Source organism: Lathamus discolor, chromosome 23, assembly GCF_037157495.1.
Source record: "Lathamus discolor isolate bLatDis1 chromosome 23, bLatDis1.hap1, whole genome shotgun sequence".
NCBI classification, from domain to species: domain Eukaryota; kingdom Metazoa; phylum Chordata; class Aves; order Psittaciformes; family Psittacidae; genus Lathamus; species Lathamus discolor.
The window spans coordinates 2963916-2991280 of NC_088906.1; the positions used below are offsets into that span (position 1 = coordinate 2963916).

Below are 27365 nucleotides of genomic sequence, written 5' to 3' on the forward strand. Positions count from 1 at the left end.
GGGACGCTGGGGCTGACCCCCCGCAAATAAAGGCTGTGGCGCGGAGGGACCGAGTCACGCGCGGAGGCGCCGGGGGCATCCCGGGGCTCGCACCTTTACCGCGGAGCGTTACTGGTGCGGGACCACCAGGCGGCGCTGTCCCACAATCCCCTATCCCGGCGGTCTACTCCCCTCTCTATAATCAGCGTCTTCCCTTCCCGGGACCTGATAGGCTGATATCAGCCTATCGCTGAGAGGACTGGGCCCTCGACCAATCCCAGACGGGTGCTTGCGAGCGGTGCCGCTGCTGATTGGTCATTTCTGGGACGCGGGGCGATTCGGTGGCGTTGGCGGTGTTTATAAAGAGGGGCCGCGTTCAAGGTGAAACGGGACCGGGGCGAGAACGGGGAGCTGGGATATGGGGGAGGGTCCCGAAGAGGGGGGGTCCCCCCATACCTCGGCAGCAGCCCCCGACCCTCCGCGGTTCAATTCGAAGATCACCCAGCTCCCTCCACCCCCCGGTGCTGAGTGTCCGGTGCTGTGAGCCCCCATCCCCGGCACCCCTTCCCGAGATCCCCCTACATCCCCGGTCCTACCCGTGTCCTGTGGGCGCCTGCCGGGCGGTGGCAGCACCAGCCCAATGCCATGCGGGGACAGGGATGGGGATGCAGGCTGCGGGGTAAGGGGGGGGTTCGCAGTGTGACCTCGCCCCGGGGTGCTGTCGCTGTCCCTGTGTTCCGGGGGGGTGATGGGGAAGGTGACATCGAGGGGTTCCCCCCATCGGTGCGGAGCTCGTCACAGCTGCTCAGTCCTCCCCCCCCCCCCACCCCGGCCCGGGGTAGTGTCTCCAAAGGTTCCCTTCCAGGCCGCCCCCCCATGGAGGTGGCAACAGCCGCTGCACATCCAAACCCCGAGTGCTTTACTGGGGGGTGTCATGAAGCCCCACGATCAGCTGCGGGGATGGGGACAGCACCGGGACACCCCGATGCCACCCTTGGGTGTTGCATGCGGGGAGGGGGACACGGAGCACTGATGGGGGTGGGCTTGAAAGGGAGGAGCGCCGGGGGCGTCAGTCGGGGTAGATGATGAACCCGGAGAAGGTGCTGTACTTGTTGGTGTTGCCGCCGTGCACTTTGCCTCCGTCCAGTTTGATGAAGACCTCGTCCCCCACGTCCAAGTGCAGGATGACGCTGTTGCTGGCGTAGTCGTAGTTCTGGTCCGCATCCTGCGCGATGGCGCTGGACCGGACCTGGAGGATGGGGGACACGGTCATCAGAGCCCCCCTGTCTGTGTCACACTGTGCCCAGGATTCCCCCGCCCTGCTCAGCCCCGGCTCAAGGTCACGCTGTGCCCCGATGGTGCCCCCCCTGCTCCCAACCTGCTTTGGGAGGGGACAGGGACAGAGCACCCCCCCGACCGCTCGCATGGGTCTCTCTGTCGGTGTTCAACCGGCGAGCCCCGGGACCAGGAGCGCCCCGGGGGGGGGCGATGGAGCCGCCATTGATCCAGCTGGATCCATCCTTGTTTCTCCCATAATAAAAGGGAAGCGTCCAGGGCGGGAGCTGCGCCACCACAAACAAAGGGACCTGCCAGGGGGAGCACAGACCCGCCCCCCCACCCCAGAGCTCGGTGCTCCTGGGGGAGCGTGCTCCCCCCCCACCCCCGGACCTGCAGCAGGAGCGCCGGGAATGGGGGTTTCATGTCCCCAAGGATAGGCATGTGCTCCCCCCGTCACCCCATGGTCCCAGAGGGGGAATGGGATGGGTGGGAGATGGGAATGGGGCTACTGAGGGAGCTGGGAGAGGGGAAAATGGGATGGAGGAAGAGGTACGGGAAGAAGAGGATGGGAATTAGGCTGGGGGAATTGAATGGTGGAAATGGAATGTGTGTGGTGGGGGGAATTGGAGGGGGGGAATCATGATGGGTGGAGCTTGGATGGGGGGGTCAGTAATGAGGGGAACCAGGATGGAGCGATGGAGATTTAAGGGAAAACAATGGGAAAAGCAGGGTGGGAGTAAACAAGATGGAAAAAGCGCGATAGGTGAAGCAGAGTGGGAGAACTGGGATGGAGGAAATTGGGATGAAGAAAACTGGGATGGGGGGAAATGGGACTGGAGGAGCTGGATGGAGATAACCAAAGCCAGGCTGGAACAGGGCAAGGGACTGGTTGGGAGGAAGCAGGATGGGGGATACCGGGAGGAGCCGCGGTTGCAGTGGTGGCACCAGTTCTGGTCCCAGCCTGTACCTGTCCATTCTTCATGAGATCGGCCCACATGCTGGTGCCATCGCCGCCGCGCATGAGGACATGGTAGGTGAAGAAGTAGATGCCAGGAAGGGGACAGGTGAACTTCCCACTCGAAGGCTCGTAGTAGTTGCCCACGTTGGTGACCACATCGTCGAAGCGCAGCACCTCATAGCCCTCGTGGGGCTTCCGCAGCCCAGCATAGAAGGCTATCTTGGGGCTGTAGAAGGAGGGGATGTACCCCCCAGGACCCGGCCCTGGTGGCCCTGGTGGCCCCGGCCGACCTGGTTCACCCGGTGGCCCCCGCGGTCCCGGTGGCCCGGGGGGTCCCCGTACTCCAGCACGGCCCTTGCGGCCCGGCTCACCCTTGGCACCGGGCAGAAAGGGCGGTGGGGAGGCCGCGGGCAGCTCGGGGTAGGGGTCACAGACCATACGGCAGCTGCCCAGCATCTCATAGTGCGCGGCCGCCTTGGAGCTGTGCACCAGCAGTGGGATGGCCACCAGAAGCACCAGCACCATGGCCACGCCAACGGCTGCCCCGGCCACCCGCTTCCGCCGGCTCAGCCGCGAAGCCGCCAGTGCCAGGAGGTCCTCGTCACCCTTGGGTGCAATGGTGATGCTGGGTGGATGGACGGCGCCCAGCCGCCCACGGAGATCCTCAAGTCCCGGTGGGGACAGGGATGAGGATGGAGATGCGGATGGGGATAGGGATGAGAGTAGGGATAGGGATGGTCACAGCAGCAGGGATGGGGCTGGGAAGAGCAGCCAGGCTGGGGACAGCAGCAGGAAGGGAGATGGGTATGGAAACAGGGACAGGGATGGTAACAGCAGCGGGGCTGGCGCCGGGGACAAGGATGGGACCAGGAGCGGGAGTGGAGCTGCGGATGGAAGGGGGACTTGCGCTGGTGAAGGGGAAGAAAGCGGAGCCGGTGATGGAACCGGGAGTGGAGCTGAGGAAGGGGCTGAGATCGGAGCCGGGGACGGAGTAGAGATCGGAGCTCCTGCAGCAGCCAGGACCGAAGCCGGTGGAGGAGCTGGTGATGTAACCGGAACCGGGACCGAGCCGGGATGGAGCCGGGACCGAGCCGGGAAGGAGCTGACACCGGAATGGAGCCAGGAAAGAACCGAGACCAGAGCAGGGATGGAGCCGCAGCGACGCGCGGGGCAACTTCTCGCCAAGTTGCCCGGGAGCAAGCACCCCTCCCGCGGGAGCGGGACTCCTTTCCCCGGCAGCAGCCCCGGAGCGGCCCCGCTCTCCCGGTGCGCACCGGCGGGGACGGGCGGAGGGACGGGGACGGGCAGCGCCGCCAAGGGCGGTTCTCCCGGAGCCCCCCCTCGCCCCACTCATGGTCCCCGGGGACGCACGACCCCGGGCCCGTAGCGGAGTCCCCCCCGGTCCCGTACCCCCTCCCACAGCCGGTGCCCTCCGGTACCTGCCGCCCGCGGCGCCGGGAGCCACGTGCCGGGGCCGCCGCCCGCAGCGCACCGCGCCCGCAGCCCCGCTCGGCCCGCCCCGCTCGACGGCACCGGGCACGGCGAGGGCGGGGAGGGGGGTGGGGGAGGGAGGGGAGCGCGGCGGGGGCAGGGATTGTGCAAAGGGGGATGCGGGGGGGCCGAGGGGCTGGGGGTGCACAGAGCACCCCCTCCCATGCACCACCGTGGGCCCGTTTTTGGGACCCCCCTGGCCGGGGGGGGGCTCTGTCGGGGCGTCCGGTCCCTCCCCAGGATGGGGACAGAGCCCCGGGGATGCTCCAGTGCCCCTGGTACCACCGGGGGGCTGGAGCTGGGGATGCGGAGGGAGTGTGTGTGCATGTGCATCATTAGTGCAGGTGTGTGCATGCTTAGTGCAGGTGTGTGCATGCCTGTGTTCCTATTGTGTGCATGCTCCGTGCATGTGTGTTTATGTATGTGCATGTTCTATGCATGTGCATGCTCAGTGTACCTGTGCACATGCATGCACATGCTTAGCGCATGTGTGTGAATGCTCTGTGTGTGTGTGTGTGCACGCTCAGTGCATGTGTATTTATGCCTGTGCATGCTCTATGCATGTCCATGCTCAGTGCATGTGTGTTCATACCTATGCATGTGCATGCTCTGTGCATGTGTGTGCGTGCTCGTGCATGCTCCATGTGTGGGATTCATCCCATTGCTTCTCCAGGCCGGGCCGGCGGCTCCAGCGGCCGCCGATCGATCCCGGGCTATTGCCGGGATTTATGGCCCCGTTCTGCGGGGGATCGATGCGATCACGACGATGTTTGTGCAACAAATCAAGCGGCTGAAGCCGCTCCCCCGCTCGCCCAGGTGGGAGCCCCCGGTGCCCCCGGGAGCCCCCCGAGTTCCACCGCCACCGCCTGACGTTAATGAGCAGCATCAGCGCGTTAATTAGCCGCGAGGGGAAGTCCTGCCTCTAATTACCGGGGACCGAGGAGTGGAGGGAGCGGGCCCCGTCGTGGGGTCCCTGCGGCCGCACCGAGCCTCGGTTCCCTCCTCCGGCTGCTCCTGCTGTCCCCACGCAGGGCACGGGAGCTGCTGCGGTCATCCCGATGGGGACAGACACGTCCCGCACCGCAGAGCCCGGAGCGAGCCGGCAGAGCAGAGCATGAATAAATGCATCACCCGGCTCGGGGACGGCGGCGCCGGTACAGCCACGGTCACCATCTGCCTCCGCGGCCCCCGAGGACCCACCGGCTTGTGGAGCAGCCACGCGCCCCCCGCAGGGTCACATGCAGCTCCGGTGCTGCTTGGTGCACGGTCCAGAGCAGCCGGTGCACTGTCCCTGGCACCCAGGGGACATCATCTTTCCTCTCCCCATGGCTTCCCCAAGTGCTTTCCTACCCACCGAGTGGCAGAGGGAGCCTAATGCCGATGGATATGGATGGCTGGATGCGGCTGCACACTCCATCCAGGCCCTGGTGGCAATAAAGCCACCCAGGTTGGATGCAAATTGTCCTTGAGCGGCGACAATAAAGCAGCAGCCTCTGCGTTGAGCGGTGCTAGGGGGGGTTACATCCCAGTTCTCTGTGTCCACCCCTCCCTGGGATGGGGCTGATCTCCAGCCCTACAGCCACTGGCGGGGGCTGCCCCACATTGGAGGGGGGACACACATACACGGTGTCACTCAGCCAGTGCTATGGTGCTGCAAGGTTTCATCCCATCACTGGCTCCAGGGCAGGGGGGGCATCCCTTGGGAAGGGGGAATTCCCAAAGGGGGGATTGATGTGCCGTGCCCCCCCGTGCTGGCCGGGACAGTGTGGCTGGGCTGTCCGTGCCGGCGCTGCCTGGATGGATGGATGGCTGCGGCCCAGCCCGGATTAATTCTCTGGACAAGTGGCATTTATTACGGATGCAGGAGATGTCAGGCAGAGAAATCCATCCCACCCGGGCGGCAATTAAAGCGGTGGCCGGGGGAAGGGGGAGGCCGTTTGCCCCCTGCCCCCCACTGTAGCACCCCGCGGCTGTGCACCCCCCTGTGTGGCGCTGCCCCCTGTGCTATGGGGCCTGGGGCTCATTGGGGATTCGGCTCATGCCCACCTGAGCCGGGCACTGACAAATAGACATTTAAATCAGACAATTAGCTGGGCTGCACCGCTGACATCCTTAATGTATTAATGTGCATCAGCAGCTAATACATAGCAAATCCCCCTCAGAGCAGCGCGGGGGGACCGGGGCCGCGGCGCAGCCAGGGTTGGCAGTGATGGACGAGCCCGGGGGGACCCCGGCCCTGGCGCTGGCATTAATTACCAGCCAAGTGACAAGGCAGCGACACGAGAGAGGTGCCGGAAGCCTTCAACCAGCTCCGGCAGAGTGTGAACAGGGTGGCCGTGTGGGGATGTGCTGCGGGGGACCACGGGTGTGAACTGGGACGTGTGTGCATCAGGATATATGTATGTATTGGGACATGTGTGTGCAGTGGGATGCGGATGTACATTGGGGCATATATGCATGGGGATACAGGTGAATTGGGACATCTATGTGAGGACATGGCAGGATGAGGCCCTGGCTGTGGTCCCTGGCATGTCCCCAGCCCGGTACCCGTGTCCCGGTGACAGATGCCTCAGCTCACAGGGGCGCTCCAGGGGTCGATGACACCAGCGCTGGTGGCTGCCACTGACCAATGGCACCAATCACATGGAGACCCCCCATGACCCCCCAGGACTGAGGCACCCCAGGGGCTGCCCTGCACACACAGCTGGGGGCAAACGGAGCTGCAGCCACTTGCGGGCTCCATCCACCCCCAGTGCTGGAGACAAATCTGACATTTGGAATTGGGGTTACTTAAAGGAATCGATGAGGATGTGAGAGCCCCCCCCCTTCCTGCATCTATTCTGTGCTGCAACAGGGGGCACAGACAGAGCTCCCCCCCAAGCCGGGGGGGGGTTCTGGGAGGGATCCTGGGGGCTGAGGAGCCTGCCCAGCCACGGGGGGGGACCCCTATTGAGGGTGATGGGGCTGAGCCTCCCCGCGCCAGGCAGCGAAGCGTGGGCCGGGGCCGCTGGGACCCGCTGTCAAGGAGGCAGCCAGGCGGGGCGGGCGGAGCGGGGGGGGGGGTGTGTGCTGTCAGCGCGTCCTGACGGGCAGCGGGGCGGGGGGGCCCGACAGCATCTCCCCTATTGCCTCTCAGCATCCTCCCGTTGCTCACAGCATGCCCCATTCCTCACAGCATCTTCCCATTTCTCACAGCATCTCTCCCATTGCTCACAGCATCTCCCTTCTGCCCCCTTTCCACCACAGTATCAGCCCATCGCCACTAGCATCCTGCCTCTCGTTCCCCCACCACAGTGCTGGGTGCCCCCTCCAGCCCAGGCGCAGTGCTTAGTGGGGTGATGCACCCCAAAGTCAATCGGCTGCGTAGCTGTGGGCATTCTGAGCCTAGGGGGATTCAGCCGCCCCCCGGCGCTGAGCCCCAGGCGCAGGACGCCTGCGGAGCCGTTAATAATGGATGAGCCCAAATTGGAGGCTGCAGCCGGTTAATCCCGGCAAACACGGCGGCGCTGAGCAAACAGCGGCTGCACTGGGGGCGGGCTCAAGTCCACCCCGCACCCGGTGCCTCCGGGGGGGGAGTTGTGGGGCTGCTGTGGGGCTGCCCCCCCCCGCTGTCCCAGCACTGCTGCCAGTGCCAGTGCCCTTTGACCGATGGTGTGTGGGGCAAAGTCTATCTGGGGAGCGGCACCACAGGCGCTCCATGGGGAGAGGTAGGTCAGGATAGGGGTCAGGGGGTCTTATGGGTCCATGGGTGTGTTCATGGGGTCCTGGGAGGGTTCACTGGGTCCTGGGTGGGTTCACGGGGTCCTGGATGAGTTTATGGGGCACTGGGTGGGCCCGGTGGGTGCTGGGTGGGGATGCACTATGGTGGGTGGGTGGGCACATGGGAGCCATGTTAGTATGCACTGGTCCTGAACAGGCACGTAGGACCCCACTGGAGGGGTCTGTCGGGGGGGACGACACAGCATGACCCGAGGTCCCTGATGGCACCATCCACCCTGCAGGGTGCTGGACACTGCGGCAGTGCTGGTGCCCCCCGGGGGGGTAACACACACCATGGCCAAGCAGCTGCTGGTGGCTTATGGCCTGTGGGCTCTTGGGGGGCCGCTGGGGCTGCACCACCTCTACCTGGGCCGAGACAGCCACGCACTGCTCTGGATGCTCACACTGGGAGGCTTCGGCGCCGGCTGGCTCTGGGACGTGTGGCACCTCCCAAGTTGGGTGGCCATGGCCAATGGGGCTCCCGTGGCCCGCACCGGGCCGGTACCGGCGCTCAGCGCCCTGCGCCTGGCTGGGCAGGTGTTGGTGGGGGTGTACTTCGGGCTAGCTGCGGCGCTGGGGCTGCCGGGGGTACCGGCGATGCTGGCGCAGCCCCTGGCCGTGGGGCTCGGGGTGCAGCTGGTGGCCTCGGTGGGGGACCAGACATCGGAAGCGCCCCGCACGGTGGCCACAGCCTTCGCCGCCTCACTCCTGTTCCAGGGCAGGGTGCTGGCGCTGCTGCCCATCAGCGTGGCCGCTGCCATCACTGCCCAGCGGCACCGGCGCTACCGCCACCGCGGGGAGCCGAGGCCCCGGCTGCGAGCCCGACTCTACCACCTGGCGCTGGCGCTTGTGGCCTTCGCCGCGCCGCTTGCCTGCCGCGGGCTCAGCGGGGCGCTGGCGCTGGCCCGTGCAGTCACCGAGCTCCTGCTCCTGCCCCTCCGCGCCGGGCGGCTCCTGGCTGAGGTCTTGGGCTTTTCTGGCGGCTCCCAGGGATGCGGCGCCGGCGTCGACAGGAGCGAGCAGCAGCGGAGGGCGTTTGAGGTGCAGGATGCGGCGCTGGGTACTGGGCAGAAGAGGGATGCTGTGGGGAGATGCGGGGCTGCAGAGTCCATGGGGCTCGGCGGCCGCCATGCCCTTAGCGGGGACAAACCCCTTTTCTGGGGTCCCCTCCAGCTGCTGGAGGTACTCGTGTGGCCCCGGGAGCATGTCAGGTCCTCACAGCCCCCTCTCCCCCGCAGGTCCTGGGTCTCCCACCCGGCTCCTCCATCGAGGCCGTGCACCGGAGCTACCGGGAGCTGGTGAAGCTTTGGCACCCAGACCACAACCGGCACCGCGCCGAGGAGGCCGAGCGGCGCTTCATCGAGCTGCTGGAGGCCTACGAGGAGCTGGCAGGGCCCAGGAGAGCCCCGGGGTGATGCCGGGGTGGGTGAACACGATTTCCCCTCTCTCTGCTGCCTTGCTCCTTCTACTGCGACATGAGCGGCGGGTCGGGGGCACAGGGATGGGTGGGGGTTGGCTGAGCCGTCACACCGGGCTTGTGCAAAGCCTTGCACGCGGTCTGTGCACGCGGAACTCGCCGCTCCTTGCACACCCACCAGCTCCGGGGCTGTTGAGGCGGAGCGGGGCCCCGAACCAGCGACCACCGAACTCAGCCGCTCGCCGCCCCGCCCCCGCTCAGCCTTCGGCCGTTCCCGGAGAGCACTCGGGTGTTTCCGCCTCAGGGCGGTGGCTCTCGGCAGTTTCCGTCCACGTTCGGCACCAGCGGCCCCGCCCCGGCCCGTCCCTCTTGGATCCAATTGGCTCTCGGCGGAGGTTGGTCCCGCCTTTCCCGGCGTGACGGGGCGGGGCTTTCGCCTTTGCGTCGGCCGGACCTCTTCTCCATTGGCTGGCGGGGCACCACCCTCCTCGCGCCGCTGCTCCCTTCTGCCCTCTCATTGGCCAGAAGCGCTCTGCCCGGCCCTGGCGTCGCATCTGAAAGGCCGGCGGAGCAGGAGGCGGACTAAGCCGGCCCTTTCCCCCTCTCTCATTGGCGGAGGGCGGGAGCTTTGCGGCGATCCTACGTCGCCATTGGCTAGCGAGCGGTGTCCGCGTCCTAATTGGTTGTGGGGCGGCTTCAGAGCTCCTGCCGGGCCGCGGCCCTCCGCCCCCCTCCCGGTGCATCGCGGCGGCCTGAGGTGAGGGGGGGCCCGGTGAGTGCGGGGGGGGCGGCGCCGGCACCGGGGCCAGGAGCTCGGGCGGGGGCCGTGGGGGCCCTGAGCGGGTGCTGGGGCAGGGGAGGCCTCGGTGGGGCGGCCGTGGGGGGCGGGGGGAGTGGCTTTGGGGGTGGTTATGGGGGTAATGGGGATGCTGTGGGGGGGGTGATGGGGATGATCCCCCCCTCCAGCCCCATCCCCTCTGTGGGGAGCAGTGATCCCCCCTCCAACCGCTATTCCCAGCCATAGGGAGCAATGTTTCCACGTCTCTCTGAGGGTATCGAGGATCTTGATCCTACCAGTGATTCCCACTTTGTGGAATCCGAGTGTGGCAACAGCATCCCGGCAGGAATCCTGCCCAAGGAGCACACACCCTGCTCTGCTCCTTGTTCAGGTACCTCTGAGCACTGTGTGCACTTTGGAAGCTGGTGTTGGAAAGCACCACTGGGATGTATCCCGGTGTTTCCTTGTGTTTTCCCCTCGGGAATCTATCCTGTTCCTCCTTTATGCCCCTAAGTGCTGCCCAATTAAGGCTGAAGAGGATGTTTGGGAATTGCAAATGCCTGGGCATAGTGCAGCGGGAGCAGGGACATGGAAAGTGGGGAATTGATTGGTATGTAGCCTGTTATCTCCCAGCTTCATGCTCCTTCCCAGGGAAACACCAGGAACTGCCTTCCCCAAATCCATGAGGGATATTGAGAACCTGACTTTATTCATCCTCAAATGGTTCTTGTCGTTGTATCATTCCTAATCCTTCCTCCAGCAGCCGGAAAGGCCTCATCCAAAGGGAATAGCTGCTTCGTGCTGGCACCTTGCTCCAGTCCAGCTGGTGTTTGCTGGAAGGAGCTTTGGGAAAGGGTTTGAGGGGCTAAAACCCCATCCCCAGGTTGCAATTCCCTGCTCCTGGATGTGGGGTTCCAATGGGAATGATCCGTGGCCTGTTTCAGGGAAGGAAAGTTCTTGGAGCAGGAAGGATGGAGGCTCTGTTGGAGCAGGCGTGTGTGTGAACTGGGATTTGCTGCTAAAACTTCCTGTGTCCTATGGCAGGTAGAATAAATCCCGATATCCCCAATGGAGCCGTCCCTTCTGGAACTGGCCCAGGCTGGGAAAGGAGTTAATTCCCTACAGGAGGGATTCAGAGCTGGGGAAGCTCCTGCATTCCCGAGGTGCCAGAGGCTTGGACAATGGGGTTGTATTCACAGTGCTCAGTTATACCCTGGAGCATTTCTCCTCTGGGATGTGCTTTGGGAATGGCTCTGGGATGGCTCCAGGAATGGGTCTGGATGAGCTCCATGGAGGTAAAAACCGGGAAAGGAAGTGGCTGCTGAACCCCAGAGCCAGGAACTGCTGCACAATGTGAATGTGAAACCTCTCTGGCAGCACATTCCCTGTCAGAATTCCCCATTTCCCAGCAAAAAGCTCTTCCATAGCCTCCTAAACCCAAATCCAGACAAACTGCTCCTTGTTCATCCCTTTCCCTTCCATAGGGAGCTGTTGAGCTCCACAAGTCGGCTGCTGGAGTGGGAGCAGCCGCTGTGTGTGATTCCGAACCTGGCTCTTCCCTGCTGCCTCTAAAGCGCCGGAGCTTTTCCTGCTTCCCAAAGGAGCCACTGGTTGTGCCGTTAATGGGAACGTTTGTTTCCAATGGGATCTGCTGAACTTTTCCTGTGTAGGTAACAGGGGACTCTTTCCATGGGCTGCATCTTCCCATCCTCGCATCCCTGTAGGCTTTGGTTGCCAGCCTGGTATCACTCCCATGCTTGGAATCCAGCTTGCCAAGGAGTAATTCTAAGCCTGTTCTATGTTTGTTCCCACCACAGGACTTCAGCACTGTTTAGTTTTCCCCTTTGAAACAGGGAAAACTCCCTTTCTGGGCTGCTAAAGTGCTTTGGGATTGGCTTTTCCGCCTGGGATCAGGTACGGAGCTCTGCTGTCACAGGGCACCTTCCCCACCCGCCCTTATCTCCCGCCTCTGGCGCCGTTCCTGGTGCGGGCACAGCGGGAAGTGAAACTACTTGGACTGAGCTCCGAGCCGTGCCTGATCCCGCACGGAATTCCCAGCTGGAGCAGAGCTCAATGGCCACCGTGTTTTCCAGGGGGGATTTGGTGCCTCTGAAGGAATGAAAGGATTTAACTGGGAATGTTCTGGGATTCTTGGCAGGTAAAAATCCCTTTTTGTGCTCTGGGATTTGGATTTTCAGGGGCAGGGATTCGAAACAACTCTGGAGCAAATAAAATCCCAATGGTGGGAATGTCTGGGTTTGGACCCTGGGGCTGAACCTGCCACACTGAGGCCAGTTCCTGTGTGCCAGGAGCCTCACTGCATTCCTCACATCCAATGGCCAGTGTTTGGGGATGGCTTTTCCCTGTTTTTCCCTATTTTTCCAATTTTGCTTCCAGCTTTGAGGCTTTGTGCAGGGCCGGATCCTCCCCTTCCATTGTTTCCTTACCTTGTGGATCCTCTTGTTCTTTGTTTAACCTGTCACCGGCCTCTCACTGCCTCCCTCAGTCAGGGCCGGCACAGGGAATGCTGTAATTCCATATGGACAGGGCAGGTTTGGGCTCCAGCTTGCTTGGATTAAGCAGGGAAAAGGCATTGAAAAACTTATGGGAATGCCGCTGTTCCGGTGGGTTTATCCCTCCCTCCTTAGGCACTGGTTTAAAGCAGCTTGGAATGGAGCCTGTTAGAATTGCACCTGGATCTTGGTGCTGTTTCACACCCCTCCCTTTCCCTGCTTGACACTGATTCCCTTCCTAAGGTGGCTCCAAGAAGCCTGGGGGTGTCCTCAGCATCACTTCAACCCTTTCCTTCCTTGATATTCCCATTTCTTTCCTTTCCAGACTCTGAGACTTTCCCTTTCCCAGGGAAGCCTTCCTGACCAGGAGCTCCTCTTCCCAGGAAGCGCCGTGGTTGCAGCTGCCACCCCAGACCCCATTTGACCATCCCATCCCAGATCCCTGCTGCTTCCTGCTCGGATCCATTGCTCGGGGGCGAGGATACTGCTGCTGCTGTCATTCCCCCTTCCTGTGTGCCTGGAAATGTCTAGGAAGCAAAACACCAGAGGTAAGAGCCATGGAATGCTGCAGTGGGCACCAGTGATTCCTAAGCTCTCCATTATGGAAGGAGTTAACTGGGTTTGCTGGGTCCCCATCAGAGCTGCTGCAGCTCCTTGTCACCTCCGTGGTGACAGCTCCGAGCCTCCTGGTGACAGCTTCAGCAGCATTTCATGTGTGGCTGGACAGTGATCGTCTTCCTGAATCCCGCTGGGACATGACAGGTGCAGACGGGAGAGGAAAACCAGGATACAGCTGGGATCCCCAGTTGATGCCTTCTGGCCCCAGGGCCTGGGGAACCCTGGAGGTCCCTCATGAGAAATTATGGGTCCCTCATGAGGAATTCCAGGTCCCTCACAGGGAATTCTGGGTCCCTCATGAGGAATTATGGGTTCCTTATGGGGTCAGCTCTACCAAAACTAGACCCCATTCCTTCTGCAGCCCTTGTGCCCCCTCTCCTGCCTTGGCCTTTCTTGTCCTGCCAGGAATCCAATTGGGAAACTTGGGATGGGCAAGCTCAGCTCCCTGATCCAAACTTGACCTCCTTCAATCCGTTTCCCCTGTGGAAAAGCACAAGAAGCAGGTTGGGAGCAGCTTTTCTCCTTGCTTCGTCCTCTCTGGTTTGCCTATTCCTCTGGTGAAGCTGCTCCTGCGCCAGGCAGTGTATTCCAGGGAGGGATGAGCTTTGTCCCGAGTGGAGAATTAATCCCAGTGTGTACTGCCAGGGGAAGCAAGGGGGTTTGTGGCTTCTTCTATTTGAACTGGCTCCTAATTAATAATTGAAGGGAATGGGGGTGACAATTCCTATCATCTGCATCTGAGCAGCTTTTGTTCTCTGTAGTGATGCTGCCTACCTGAGGAGCTGTGTCCTCAGACAGCCCAGCCCTGCTGGGTTCGGAGCCTTGAGGAGCAGCAATGGCAACTGGGTAGAATGATGTGGGAGCGGGTTTGGAAGGTGCTGGTTGTTCCTTGTGCTCCTGGAAGCTTCAGGAGCATGAGGAGGATGGAATGATGCTGGGAACAGAGCCTGGCAAGAGGCAAACAGGAGGGGAATAAGGGGTACCTGGTGGGGAACAAGGAGAGGGATCGTGGGAAGCTGATCCTGGGGGTCTGGTGAAGGAGAGCAGCACTAGGTGCTGTGGGGCAGAGCAGCATGGAGCGAACACCTGGAGGGCTCCTGAAGGAAAGTGAAGGGATCTGGAGCATGACACAGAGCAGCATGCTCAAGGCTTTGTCTTGCTGCTCTCCAGCACCAGGCCATGAGGGGAAATGAGGGTTAAACCAAGCCTCTTGCCTGGCCTTGAATTGCCAATGACCACTTTCCTGCTGCTTTGGAATGTTAATGCAGGCAAGGATTCCCAGCCCTCTGCCTGGGAGTGTTGCTGCTGCTCAGGTAAGGAATGGCTTGTTCTGGAAGTGGAACAAAGCCCCTCTGCAGCAGAACAAAGGACTGGAGGAAGTGTTGGGGGAGAGGAGCCAGCCAGGCCCACTTTGAATAATGCAGTAGTTGTGGAAGGGATGGGAGCCCCCCTGGTCCAGCGGTGCCATGAGCACAGCAATGAACAGCTCAGCTCTGAGTGGTGCAGCTGTGCAGGGCTTGGTGCTGCTGGAGGTTACTCACTCTTTACTCATCAGATCTGTGCAGAGGAGGAAGTGGCTCTATCTGTAAAGCGGTCAGGTCACATCCAGCCGCACTTCGGACATGGCAGGTCCTGAGGGAAGCAGCACCTGGGCTCCTGCTCCTAGGGCTGCACCGAGGAGCTGTTTCACTGGCTGGAAAGCAGAAATCTGGGAATGGTGACAGGTCTTTGGGAAGGTTTTGGCCGGAGCCACAAAACCCCAAATGTGGGAGAAATTCCAGCTGAAGCTGCTCTTGGGGGCTTAAAGGAGTTTCCATAAGAGCTGATGGAGTGTTTCATAGAGCAAGGGCTGGCTCCGGGTCCCAGAGGAGCTAGAGGGATCCTGCATTGGTTACTCCAAGAAATAGCACTGCAACACACAGGGAAATGCTTTGAGATGAAGGGATTCTTCCCACCTGTGTGCCTGGAGGGTGCACTGGGAGCAGGGGAGCAGTGGGGACTATGGGCACCATCCCTGGGGCTCAGTGTGTGTGTAGGGTAATGCAGAGGGATCAGCCTGAGGGACACAGAGCCTGAGCTTTGGTCAGGAGCCTCTCCTATTCCATGGGATGGGATTCGGATGTGTTGGTTGCCCCAGTCTGACGGTGCTGGTGTTTAACATTCCATCCTTCCTGCACATCCCCAGTGTCACAGCAGAGCCCCATTTATGGGTGCTCAGGGGCAGTGTCGGGTTGATCCGTGCATGACAAACACCTTCCCATTCACAGGACTGGGGCTGAGCTCCGGCCCTAGAAGAGCCGAGTGGAAGCAAAGCCGCTGCGATGGAGTGGCTCAGGATGGGCAGAGCTTCATCTTCCCTGCTCTTACATCCTTGGAGGCGGCTCCGCAGGGATTTTGAGGGAAGATTGCTGTTCTCAGTGCTGGCAAAGCCACTGAGAAGATGAAGAGCTGGAAGTTAGGAATTTGGGCTTGGGAAGCTGGAGGGAATTGTGCTCCTGGGGAAGGATGGAAGAGGAAGGATTGAACTGCTCGTGTGCAGCCTCACAAGAGCCTGACCTTTCCATCACGCTTGGCTCTGGCAGGGCTTGGAGGCAGCTGTTTTAAATGCTACATCAATGTCTCTGGAAGTCAATGGGGTGGCTCGGAAGTGCGTCCTGCTTATTTAGAAGAGGTGGGGGGAAGAACACGGATCAGCAGCTGGGAATAGGGGCCCTATGGCACATATCCCTCCCCTGGTGTTCCCCAAAGCCACCTGAGGAGCTTTCTCTGGTTTCTCCCCAGCTCCACGCAGGGCTTGAGGCATCAGGGTGCAAGAGAACCGTCCCCAGCAGTGAGCCACTGCTTGGAAGCACGTTGTGTAGTGCGATCCCTTTCCTGCAGCCCCTGTGACACCAGGAGCTCGTGTGGGGCTCAGATTTATATGCTCCACTGGTGGGCCTCAGAGCTGGCGTGATGCCTGTCTCTGTTATGGGTCTCTCCTGGATCATTTACGCATTACCTTGGAGACTGTGGCTGGCAGGAACACAAGCTGCTGGATCTTCCAGCCCATTTATCAGTCTGCTTGCCATTTGTATCTGCAGGTGGAGGGGACTCTTAACCACTGCTCCAGGCTCCCAGGCTGCTCTTAACTCCTTAGTGCTGGGCTGGGATGAGTATGGGCATAGAGTGGGAGCAGCTCTGCCCCAGCAAGTTCCTTTGCTCCATGGTTGGTTAAACTGACCCAGAGCTGACTCTGGATCTCTTTAGGGTTAGGAGGGCATTGGCAAAACAGGTTCTACCTGGCTGGGCAGAACCTGGTCCTTCACTTGTAGGCTCTTGGCAAAGCAGCAGCTCAGAGCTGAGATCCTACCTCTGGTGCCTGGTGCTCAGAAGAGCCTTTCCCTTTGCTTTCCCTCTGCAGATCCATCTGGCTTTGTTTTTGACGTGCAGTCCAACACGGTGCTAGCCCAGGGAGGAACCTTCGAAAACATGAAGGAGAAGGTAAATGTGTGCTGAGACCCTCAACTGCCCTGTGCTGGGGAGCTCCTGGTATCCCCATCTCTCCTAGGGGAAGGATGGTGCTGGCCAGGAGCTCACTCCATCAAAAGCCAGGTTTTACTCGGGCTCAGTGGTGTATGAGGGGGTCCCTGGGTCTGGTTTGGGTGGGAATGACGCACACAGGTTCTCCATGTCCCCTTCTGTCCCCCGCAGATCAGTGCTGTGAGAGCCATCGTCCCCAACAGGAGCAACAATGAGATTGTGCTTGTGCTGCAGCACTTCGACAACTGCGTGGACAGGACGGTGCAAGCCTTCATGGAAGGTACCTGCAGCTGGTGGCCTGGGGGACTCAGCACATCCACAGACACCTAACAGGCATCCTCCTTAGCTGGGTGTGTTCCCGGGCTCTTGAGGTCCGGGGCTCTTGAGGTACAGGAGGTTTGATGAGAGCAGGAGTTCCTGCCCCTGTGTAAAGAGTGGGAGTACACAAGGGACTTTGCCTGGGCCTGGCTGGGTGCATTTGCTGCTCTGGGGAGGTGCCAGTGCTGGGCTCTGCAGCTCCATCTGCACTGCCCATCCCTGCACTGCCCATCCCTGCCAGGCTCTGGCCTGCAGAAGGTGTGAGCAGCCTCCTGACAGGCGGTCTCTGGGGAGAGCCCAGCAGGGAGCTGAGCTGGAGCTCAGCAGCATCTCAGCTCCCTCAGCCTTCAGTGGACAAAGCCAGAGGGAAGGGGTGTTTTTTCCTTGGTTTTTAATGCTGGGACTGTGTTGAAAGGGAGAAACCCTATTCCCAAAGCAAAACTGAAAACAGTCCCTGCAAGCATTGACCCTGAGCTGTGGGGAGTGTTCCTGGGGAGAGCCTCACCACTGCCTTTTGTTACAGGCAATGCCAGTGAAGTACTGAAGGAATGGACTGTAACAGGCAAGAAAAAGGTAATGCTTTCACAAGGCACTTTGCCAAAGCATTTCCCTGTGTTCAGAGCTTCAGACCCAAAGGAGAGGCAAGGAGCAGGTGTGGTGTTGCTGTAGCTCTGGGTTAGCAGAGCCTGACTGCAGGGGCAGTGATTTACAGAGCCAGTTGTACCCAGCATCAGCCACATTTGCATTTGCTGTACTTGTCAGGCCCAGCATCCAAAGCAAAGGCTCTGGGCTCCTGTCCTCACTGCTGCTTCGTTCTACTGACCCACGGCGTGGGGGAGATGTGGGTCAGGTCCCTTGGTCCTTGCAGAGCTCTGCTGTAACTCACTCCAGACATATTGCTGTGTTTGGCAGCAGAGCCGAGCAGTCAGGTTTGGGGCTGAGCTCAGAGGACGTGGATTTCTTTGTCACAGCAGCTTTTGGGGGTGTTTGCTCAGCAAAAGGGTTAAACAGAGCTCTGCAAAGTGCCCACATTTGATATTCTAATGCCTGAATCCGCCAGGACCAGGAGTCAAATCATCATTATTCAAAAGGGCTCCTTTGAATACGTGAAGAGCAGCAGCACGAGGTGGGGAGGGTGGGGAGGGCAGAGAAGAATCGTGGCTGCATGGCCTGTGTGAGGGGGTGAGGGGAGGGTGGGCACAGCACCCTGGTACAGCACCCCAGTACAGCACCCCTGGGTGCTCACCAGTGCTTCCCATCATGACTCAGCCCCTGTGTGATAACCAGGGCGCTGCTCTTGGTGCTTTGTGCCTTAATGCTGCTGGATCTGTGTTCATTGTGGAGTCAATCCCTTCTGCTGTTCCTGGGATTGGGAGCCCCTTGGGCTGTAAAGGCTTTAATTCAGCTCCTTTCTGCAGGCAGAATTCCCTTCAGGAATTACACTTAATGCTTTTCCCCCTTTTTGTGGTGTGATTCCCAATCCTCAGAACAAGAAGAAGAAACCCAAACCCAAGCCGCAGGCAGAGCCCAGCGGCCTCCCGGAGCCGGGGAAACCAGCATCCAGAGGGGAGGAGGCACGGGGAAGCACCGGGAAGGGCGGGATGAACGGATTCCATGTCAACGGCTGTGCCCATGACACCGAGTCCGTGGATTCCCTCAGTGAGGGTCTGGATGCGCTCTCCATTGATGCCAGGGAGCTGGAGGAGTGCGAGTGCCCAGCAGGGCCCCCCCGAGCAGGTCAGTGCCCAGGGAGCACTGAAGGAGCCTGCTGGAGACAGGCTGAGAGCTGGGCTGATTCAGCCCCTTAAGGCTCCTTAAGGGCAGACCTTAGAGCAGCTCCAGTGCCTAAAGGGGCTGCAAGAAACATGGAGAGGGGCTTTGGACAAGGGCCTGTACGGACAGGCCAAGGGGAATGGCTTGAACCTGCCAGAGGGGAGACTGAGATGAGCTCTTAGGCAGAAGCTCTTCCCTGTGAGGGTGCTGAGGCGCTGGCACAGGGTGCCCAGAGAAGCTGTGGCTGCCCCATCCCTGGCAGTGTTCAAGGCCAGTTTGGACACAGGGGCTTGGAGCAAGCTGCTCCAGTGGAAGGGGTCCCTGCCCGTGGCAGGGGTTGGAGCTGGATGACCTTTAAGGTCTCTTCCAACCCATTCCATGGTTCTGTGAGACGGGCACTGAGTGTTCCCAAAGCAGAAGAGCTGCCTCCTGCCCCTCGGGTTCCAGCTCACCTCTGAGGGGCTGGTCTCTGCTTTGGTTTGCTTGTGATGGTTGCGGTGGACAGCGCTCTGCCGCCCTCCCAGCCTCCCCCTTTAAAGCAGTGTGCTTTCCTACAGCAGTGCCTGACCTAGCGAATGGGATAGCAGACTTTGACACACAATCGCTCACCCTGCATCCTTCCCAGAGCCCTTCATCCCTCAGGCAGCGGCCTGAGCACCGGAGCACTGGCAGGTCTCTGTCCAGGTCAGCACTGAGCCACTCCACTCCTGCCTCCCTGTCTGCAACCCGCCTCGAGGACATGCCCCTGTCTCCTGCCAACAGGAAGCTGGGTAAGACCTGAGGCTCTGCCCCCTCATTGCCAGCTCTGCCCCCCCAGTGTCAGCTCTGCCCTCCCATTGCTGTCTCTGCCCCCCCAAGTACCAGAGCAGGTTGCTTCAGGCCAGGCTCTCGTTGTGTCTGTGCCACGACAGCACTGTCAGACAGTGCTGAGCCCACTGGACATTGATTTTAATGCGAGCAAGCACCCTGGTTGCCTCTGGGCAGCTCATTGCACCCTGTCCCTCTGCTCTACCCCTGCTCCTCCCGTTCAGCAGGACCTGTGGCAGCAGTTTAGCTCCAGTGCCCAGAGCACCAGAGTGGGTGTGAGCGGGGCTGGGTCGCTCCTCGCAGCACCTCCAGCCTGGCTCTCATCTGGGTGAGAAAGGCCACATGTTGGGCACATCCTGTCAGCAGAGGTGACAGCCACCGCCTCTGTCCCCTGTTCCCCCCTCGCCAAGTGCTTCCTGCACAGCTGAGCTCTTACAGGCACCACTGGGGACAGGAGGCACCGCAGACCCCGCTGTGTTTCTTTTCAGTGCAAGGGCATGAAGTGGTGTCCTTGTGCTCCTCCCACACAGGGATGCTGTCAGGAGTGGGGTTAATGCAGCTTGGCAGGGTAGTGAGCTCCAGAGAGCAGGGCAAGGGCTCACCGTGGGGCCAGAGCCATCCTTGCAAGGAAAGAGCCTTCATCTTCCTTTCCAAGAGAATTCCCTCCATGTGAAGCATCATTTGGTGTTGGGTGGGTGGCCTTTGGAGCAGGTCCCTACCACAAATGCATTTGGTTTCTCTTGGGGATTGAGAAACATGGAGGGATATCACTGCCACAGAGGGAAGTGCTGGAAGCCTCCTGGGGAAGGGAGATTTTAACTCAAGCCATGCCTGGTGTTAAAAGGAGAGGGAATGCCATAGGTCCCTGCTAGGAGGACAAGGCTCGAGCTCACTTTGTTTCTTGGTAGGCTCCAACATTGAGAAGTCAGTGAAGGATCTCCAGCGCTGCACCGTGTCGCTGGCACGGTACCGGGTAGTGGTGAAGGAGGAGATGGATGCTTCCATCAAGAGGATGAAGCAGGTCTTTGCCGAGCTTCAGAGCAGGTGAGTTTCACGCAGGGATAGATCCAGGTGTTCCAGCTTTGGGAAAAGCCACCTGGGATAAAACTGCAGCTTTCCAAGGGCTGAAGCAGCTCTGCCGTGGAGCCAGGCTGAGAGCTGGGCTCCAGGGAGATCTTAGAGCAGCTCCAGTGCCTAAAGGGGCTACAGGAAACCTGGAGAGGGGCTTTGGATAAGGAATGGAGGGGCAGGACAAAGGGAATGGCTTTAACCTGCCAGAGGGGAGATTGAGATGGGCTCTTAGGAAGGAATTCTTCCCTGTGAGGGTGCTGAGGAGCTGGCACAGAGGTTAAGCTCGTTGTGAGGTGGGATTTGAGGCTCTGCTGAGCTGGGGCTCGTGTCTGACAGAGTCATTGTGGATGCAGGAGGTGTGAGGAGCTGTCAGCCTGGTGCTCACCCTGCACTGGAGCTCAGCGTGTGGCTGTGAGGAGCAAACGCTGCTCCTTGAGATCCTCAGTGCAGGGAGACATGGATCTGCTGGGGGTGCAGCACCACCAGGGACCATCCTGCCCCATTCTCAGCCCAGCTCTTGGCTCTGTTTTGAGGCGATGTTTCACCTGAGGAGCCTCCCCCAGCCCCATAGGTCAGGTTAAGGGTGTTCTTGGTGTCTCCAAGCCAAACCCTCTCCCTGTGGGCAGCTCCTCACCTTTGCCTGTGGAACATTCACGTCATGCTGAGAGAGCCCTGGCTCCGAGCAGGACATGGTTCCGGGAGCAGGGAGGGGGGTGCCAGCCCAGAGGAGCCTCCCTCAGCAAACACCCTGGGAACTGCTGCCCAGGGAGAAGGGAAACATTCCCTTTGCTGCCCTCCAGCACCTTCACCTTCTTTAATGGGCTTTTCCATGCTGCTTCCCCCCTCCATGACCCAGAGGAGGATGAAGTGGATCTTTAAACCCCACAGCAGAGCCCATGGCCTCTGGGTGGCTTCCTGCCAAAGGCAGACCTGGAAGCAGGTTTGTTCAGCTGGAACAGGGCATTGGAGCAGCAAAGCTTGGGTTGCTTTAACCTCTGCCTGTCAGGGCTGCCCTTTCCAGTCCTGCTGAGCGCGGAGGCTTCCTGATGTTCCCAACCTTCACCTTCCCTATGGACAAGGGGCTAGGGGCTGGAGGGCAATGGGGCTGGAAAGGATCCCAGCAGGGAAATCCCACCTGGAGCCTTTGTGCTTCCCTATGCGTTGCTTAAACATCCTCAAAGCCCCGCTGCGAGGGGACTGTGGCAGCAGAGAGGGACCAGGATGTGCTTCCCCATGGGTCGGCAGCAGGAACAGAGGCTCCATCCCAAGCGGGTGCTGGCTCTGCCCAGCTCCATGTCCCTGCCCCAGGCCAGGCCCTGGCTGTGCTCCTGCTGTCACCAATCCTGCCCAGAGCAGGAGCTGGATGGGCCATAAATCACCACAAGCAGGTAAATGTCAGAGCTGCTGCTGAGAGGGAATTGCTTCCATTGATCCCACCTCACAGAGCAGATGTGCCTTGATTCGCGTTCAGGTGGTGGCTCCAAGAAATCCCATTCCCAAGTAACAGCATTCCCAAGAAGCACCTTCCCAGTTCTCAACATCCCCAGGTTGTGCGGGAGGAACCTTGGGATGAGCAGAGCTGAGGATGCTGCAGATACAGCTCTGGAGGGATCTGCTGCTCATCCCACTTCTCTTGTATTTTAAGCTCCTCTTTTCCACGTTGTTCCCTGTTTTCCTCAGGGATGGAGCCCAGCGGGAAGAAGCCCCACAGCTCCTTCTCCCCTTTCCAATGGTGTTCAGAGGCTGATGCGGTTTGTTCAGAATGCCGCCGGTCCCAGCTCGCTCCTGCCGCCCTCTGGGGATCTTCTGCCGTGGGATGGCACCAGCCTTTGTTTAATGCTCCATTTCTCCCTGTCATTCCAGCCTTATGGATCGGGAGGTGGCGTTGCTGGCTGAGATGGACAAAGTGAAAGCAGAAGCGAGTAAGCCTCTTGTTCTCCCCTGCAAGAGCTGTGGGTGCTGCTGGAGGGACCCCCAGCACCAGGATTCCATTGAATTACCTCCTATCCCCCTTATTCCCACATTCCAGCTCCATTCCCACCCAAAGCCTGTCCATAGCGTGACTTGCCCCCCTGCCACCACCTGCCCCTGGCTGAGCCTCCATGGGGGTGCTATTCCCAAAGAGCTTCATGATCGAGGGTGGATGAGAGGGGCTTTCCCAGTGCTGCTGGTGCATGGGTGGGACGAGGGGGCTCAGGGGAGCCTGGTACTGGTGCAGTGCTGGTCCTGGTGTGGTGCTGAGCCACACCGTGTTCCCAGTGGAGATCCTGGGCAGCCGGCAGAGGAAGGCAGAGGCGCTAAAGAAGATGACGGACGTGGCTGTGAGGATGTCTGAGGAGCAGCTGGTGGAGCTCCGGGCTGACATCAAGGTGAGTACACCCTCATCAGGCTCCTGCTCAGACCCACCAGGAGGCAGTTGTTCCCCTGGGGACACCTTCATTTAAAGCCCTTGGTCTGGAGATTAGAACCGTGGAATGGGTTGGGATGAAATAACCTTAAAGCTCCTCCAGCTCCAATCACAGGCAGGGCCACCTTCCACTAGACCAGGTTGCTCCAAGCCCCATCCAGCCTGGCCTTAAACACTTCCAGGAATGGGGCAGCCACAGCTTCTCCATACAACCCATTTCATGTCCCACCTCCCTCATTGGGAAGAACTTCCTCCTAAGATCCCATCTCCATCTCCCCTCTGGCAGGTTAAAGACATTCCCCTTATCCTGTCCCTGCATTCCTTGTCAAAGTCCCTCTCCAGGTCTCCTGTAGTCCCTTTAGGTACTGGAGGTCTGTAAAACACCAGCCGTAGAACAGGATTAGTGCAGCAAGAAACCAGCTCCTCTGTGAGTGTCCAGGGACCAGGGCTGTGCCAACTGCATGGACTGGGGATTGTTCCATGGATTAGGGGTGGTTGCATGGAGCAGAAATGGTTCCCAGAAGTGACCATTGCCACCCCCTTCCCAGTGCCCCCGAGCAGCTCCCAGCGCAGATTCCCACTTATGGCAATGTTTCCCCTAAATTTCTTGCCCTAACCTCGTGTTCTGCCTCTCACGAGCAGCACTTTGTGAGTGAGCGCAAGTACGATGAGGACCTGGGCCGGGTGGCACGGTTCTCTTGCGACCTGGATGCGCTCAAGAGAAGCATCGCTGCCTTTGGCCAAGGTGAGGGAGGTGCTGCACCCCCCTTTCCTACTTCTGCTACTGGATTGGGGATGCTCCATGTCCCCCCTCCAGCACTGACCCCAGGGCTCTTCCTCGCACAGTTTCCCACCCGAAGAACAGTTACTCCACGCGGTCCCGGTGCAGCTCACTCACAGCCGCAGCCCTCGGCAGCCCCGGGGACACCGCGCCCCGCCCTGGTCCAACCACCGCCACCAGCCTGAGCACAGGCACCAAGAAGCCCCCGGCTGCAGCAGAGGGACCCACGGGGGACACCGGTAGCCAACCCTCGCAGCCAGCACGAGAGGTAACTGCACCGGCCCCAGGGCACCGGAGCTGGGGAGATGGGATGCACAGGGCTGCAGCAACACTGCTGCATCCGTCCCTCACTGAGCCTCTTCTCTTGCAGCGCACCAGGAGGCCGGGAGGAGGATCCCGACTGCAGCCACCCCCCGTAGCCCAACCCCGGCCGCCGGCAGCGCCCCCACAGCGCCGGCCCCGTGCACGGCAGGAGGGGGCCCGCGCCTGAACCGTGGCTCCAGCGCCCGGTCACCGGGCTCCTTTTGTGCCATTTTGGGCTCTTTTGCCTCTTCCCCCCCCAACCCTTTGCTTTATGTTCCCCTCGCCCCAGCTCCAGCCTGTCCTTCCCCACCTTCATCCCGTGCTGGCAGCGAGGATGAGGAGGGCAAGCGCCCCCACCCCTTTGCTCATCCCTGGGTTTTCCATGTTGGAATCTCTTGGCTTTAATCCTTCCCTCTTCCTCCCGCCCCGTGTCCTCCCTCAGCTCAACTGCAGCATTAGAGGGGCCGGGTGCCTAAAGCCACATTGTGGGGGCCTAGGGAGGTTCTTAGGGGTGCTGGGGGGGTCTGCAACTTTACCCCCCTCCCCCCCCACTTTTCTTTCCTTCTCTTGAACTCCAAATGTCTTAATTTGAAGAGATTAAACCCATGAACCGCAGCTCTGGGCCCTGGAGTCCATTGAGGGGCTTTATTGGGAAGTGCCACCCCCATCCATGGGGTTGCAAGGGGGGCAGATCCCCGCGGGGGGGGCGGCCCAAGCAGCCCCCCACTCACTGCTGGGCCAGCTTGGCTGCTTCTGCCTTGATGAGGGCAATGAGGTCCTGGTTGATAAGGAAAACAAAGCGGAGACTCGCTATCTGGTGGGACAGAACAGAGAATGAGCATTGGGACAGCCCCCCCCCCCCGCCCCAGGACTCTTTCCCATGGCCTTGGGGCTCACCTCCACCACAGAGTTGTTGTTGAGCTTCCACTTGCTGCCACCCAGCACAGGGCGCCCGTCGATGTAGATGGGGCGCCGGCCCTCGTTGGCAATGAAGAAGTCCCCATTGTTTTTCAACTTAATGACACCTGGAGAGAAGGGGAAAAGGGGTGAGAAGATGGGGGGCACTGCCCCCCTTGCCCCAGACCCCCCCAAACCCACCCTGCTTGCGGGAGATCTTCCAGGCTGGCCCCTCCAGCGCCAGGTCCACATCAATCTGGTTGTCCTTGGTAGCTCTGCCCAGGGTGATCTGGGGGGGAAGGCAAAAGAGGATGTTGGGGGGAGGTCCACAGGGTGGGGGGGCTCTGTTGGAGGCGGGGTCTCACCTCCCGGGAGCGCATCAGGTACCGAACCATGCGGCCCCGCAGCACAGCCAGGGTCTGGCTGTCAAAGTCCGGGGAGCTCATCCCTGGAGGGACAACAACAGGGATGTGGGGGGGCACATGGGGAGGGAGGGGCACAACCAGACCCCCCCTCCCTTACCTGTGATGCTGTCCACCAGCACTTGCCACTTGTGCAGCTCCTGCTCCAGCTGCCGGATCTCACGCTTTTGCCGCCTGTCGGCCACGGTCAGCTCTGGGCCAGAGGGAGATGGGAGCTGAGCAGGGAGGTTCCTATATGGCACTCCCCATGTTCCGGGGGGGACACCTCCCACACAGAGTCAGGCTGTTGAATGGAGCGAGTCGGACTCACCGTGCTCCAGCACCTCGTCCCGCACATCTCTATGGAGCAGAGGTGGGATGAGAATGAGGTCCCCTCTTTTCCCCCCCCCGCCTCCCCTATCCCCTTACTTCAATTTGCTATCATCCACCATGTCCTCAGCATCTGAGAAATTAAGCACTTGATCCCCTTTGGGCAACGGCTGCACTGGAAGGAACAGAAAAGAGAAGAATTGAGGAGTGCAGGGAAGTCTGGGGGTGCTGGGGATGCACACAGGACCCCCCCGCGCTCACCGGTCTGGTCCTCCAGGAGGTAATACTGCTTCATAAGCTGCCAATGCAGCTGCAGTGCCTTGGCCGTGCGTGAGGGGTAAAACACATCCGGGTGCTTGTGCAGCAGATCCTGGAAGGTATCCAGCGAGGGCTGGCTGCCCTGGAGGGCGGGGCAAAGGGGGTCACATAGCACCGGGGACCCCCACTGCACCCCCCCTAGCTCCCATCACCTCTCACCGATCCCACTCTGCTGAGCAGCAGCTCCTCAGCTTTGCTGTACAGGACCTTGCTCTGGATGGCAGCGATGGCCTCGGGGTGCAGCTGCCGCATGGCCTGGCAGGCCAGCCTGCGGGGCAAGGACACTGTTACAGCCCCCACCGCAGCCCCCAGCTCTGCCCCCCCCCTCCCCCAGGCCCTGCGCTCACTTGGAGATGATGGGGTCGTAGAGCAGTGCATACCAGCGCTCCTGCACCTCACGTAGCGTGAAGCGGCAGCTGAACTTCACCCCCAGGTGCACGGCGCTCAGGTCGTTGGTCTGTGGGAGCCGCCGGGTGAGGGAGGGGATAGTTTGGGGGACCCCCCCCCCCCACAACCGGAGCCCCCAGCACCTGCAGCACCGCGTTGATGAGCAGGAGATCATCGGCAGGCTTCCAGCGGCCCAGGTCCTTGGTGACCGGCACCGGCTGCTTGCTCTTCTTGAGCCGCTTGGCCAGACCGGGAGCGGGCACCGGGCTGGGCGCGACGGGCGCCGGCACTGCCTTGGAGACCTGGGGCGGGGGGGGGGCACAGCGGGGGTTGGGATCTGCGCGCCCCACACCCCCCCTCGGGTCCCTGCCATGCCCGCACCTTCTTCTTCTCGCTGGAGGAGGGCTCGCTCCCCGAGCAGCGCCCGGGCTCGGCGCCGCCCTTGGCGCGGCTGGGCTTGGCCAGGCTGCTCTCCACCAGCTCATCGTCGAACTTCTTCCTCTTGATGAACCTGGACGGAACGAGAAGGAAGAATGGAGGCGGCTGAGAGCGGCGGAGCCCGCCCCGGCCCTCGGCCCCGCCGTACCGAGACGAGCTCCGGCGCTTGGGGACGGCCCCCGAGGCCGCGGCCGGGCCCCGCTTCGGCCCCGCCAGGGACTCCTCGTCCTCGGAGCGGCTCGTGGCGCCCGACGCCATCAGTGCGGGGGGCGGCGGTGCTGGGAGGGGGGGGCAGAGGTGAGGGCGGGCCCCTCCGGAACTCACACCGGGAACGGGCCCGGTGCCCCCGGAGCTCACACCGGAGGTGGGCCCGGTCCCAGGGCTCACAGCGGGAACGGCGCCGGGCCCAGCCTCACCATCGCCCTGAGCGGGCACCGGGAACGGGCCGCGGCCGCCGCCGCCTCCGCCACCATCAATGGCGCCGCTCCGGGTACCCGGCGGAAGGTGACGTCACGTCAGACGCTTTGAAGCCGCGCTGGGCGGCGCCATCCTCAAAGCGAGGCCCCTGCGCGCCTCGGGTCAGGGCGCCGCCATCTTGACTAAGGGCAGGGCGGGGCCGCCTCCGTTCTGCGCCGCTGTTACCGGGACGTCGAACAGGGATCGGAGCTGGGACCGGGGCAGGAAGCGGCGCGGGGACGCGCCTCGTTGTCCCGGTACACAGAGCCCGCCCCGGCCGCGGCAGCGCAGCCAAACGCCGAAACGGCCGCTCCCATCATGGCGGCTCCCCCTTGCCTACACCCATCACGGCGGCCCCGCCCCCCCCT

General features: G+C 61.2%; 4 protein-coding genes across 10 annotated transcripts; 2 read left to right on the forward strand and 2 right to left on the reverse strand.

Moving 5' to 3' along the window:
• Positions 1 to 1048: 1048 nt before the first annotated feature.
• Positions 1049 to 2740, reverse strand: C1QL4 (complement C1q like 4). Its single transcript, XM_065659598.1, has 2 exons — positions 2225 to 2740; positions 1049 to 1228 (listed from the first exon to the last, which is right to left on the reverse strand). Exons 1-2 carry the CDS (start codon positions 2738 to 2740, stop codon positions 1049 to 1051), a joined length of 696 nt encoding a protein of 231 aa, XP_065515670.1.
• A 4565-nt stretch (positions 2741 to 7305) lies between these two features.
• On the forward strand, positions 7306 to 8912 carry DNAJC22 (DnaJ heat shock protein family (Hsp40) member C22). Its single transcript, XM_065659797.1, has 3 exons — positions 7306 to 7413; positions 7708 to 8506; positions 8704 to 8912. Exons 1-3 carry the CDS (start codon positions 7355 to 7357, stop codon positions 8878 to 8880), a joined length of 1035 nt encoding a protein of 344 aa, XP_065515869.1. The 5' UTR covers positions 7306 to 7354; the 3' UTR covers positions 8881 to 8912.
• A 902-nt stretch (positions 8913 to 9814) lies between these two features.
• On the forward strand, positions 9815 to 24385 carry SPATS2 (spermatogenesis associated serine rich 2). Of its 5 annotated transcripts, none has more exons than XM_065659786.1 (15): positions 9815 to 10051; positions 10175 to 11326; positions 11478 to 11574; positions 12499 to 12721; positions 16192 to 16271; positions 16482 to 16590; positions 17152 to 17201; positions 18116 to 18335; positions 18962 to 19171; positions 20117 to 20252; positions 22143 to 22201; positions 22539 to 22648; positions 23329 to 23431; positions 23533 to 23735; positions 23838 to 24385. In XM_065659786.1, the coding sequence occupies exons 4-15, from the start codon at positions 12697 to 12699 to the stop codon at positions 23955 to 23957; spliced, it is 1425 nt and encodes a 474-aa protein (XP_065515858.1). In that variant the 5' UTR covers positions 9815 to 10051; positions 10175 to 11326; positions 11478 to 11574; positions 12499 to 12696; the 3' UTR covers positions 23958 to 24385. The 5 variants fall into 5 exon arrangements, with proteins under 5 accessions (XP_065515858.1, XP_065515854.1, XP_065515857.1 ...); XM_065659782.1 differs by having other exon boundaries at positions 9816 to 10051; positions 18116 to 18365; positions 18959 to 19171; XM_065659785.1 differs by having other exon boundaries at positions 9816 to 10051; positions 18116 to 18365.
• Positions 24386 to 24400: 15 nt separating this feature from the next.
• Positions 24401 to 27326, reverse strand: MCRS1 (microspherule protein 1). 3 transcript variants are annotated; one of them, XM_065659787.1, is made up of 14 exons: positions 26958 to 27326; positions 26690 to 26819; positions 26485 to 26614; positions 26247 to 26405; positions 26064 to 26173; positions 25876 to 25984; positions 25660 to 25798; positions 25498 to 25573; positions 25400 to 25428; positions 25190 to 25282; positions 25033 to 25115; positions 24869 to 24956; positions 24668 to 24795; positions 24401 to 24584 (listed from the first exon to the last, which is right to left on the reverse strand). In XM_065659787.1, the coding sequence occupies exons 2-14, from the start codon at positions 26797 to 26799 to the stop codon at positions 24498 to 24500; spliced, it is 1341 nt and encodes a 446-aa protein (XP_065515859.1). In that variant the 5' UTR covers positions 26800 to 26819; positions 26958 to 27326; the 3' UTR covers positions 24401 to 24497. The 3 variants fall into 3 exon arrangements, with proteins under 3 accessions (XP_065515859.1, XP_065515862.1, XP_065515860.1); XM_065659790.1 differs by having other exon boundaries at positions 26929 to 27326; XM_065659788.1 differs by lacking the exon at positions 26958 to 27326 and having other exon boundaries at positions 26690 to 26888.
• Between the last annotated feature and the right edge of the window lie 39 nt (positions 27327 to 27365).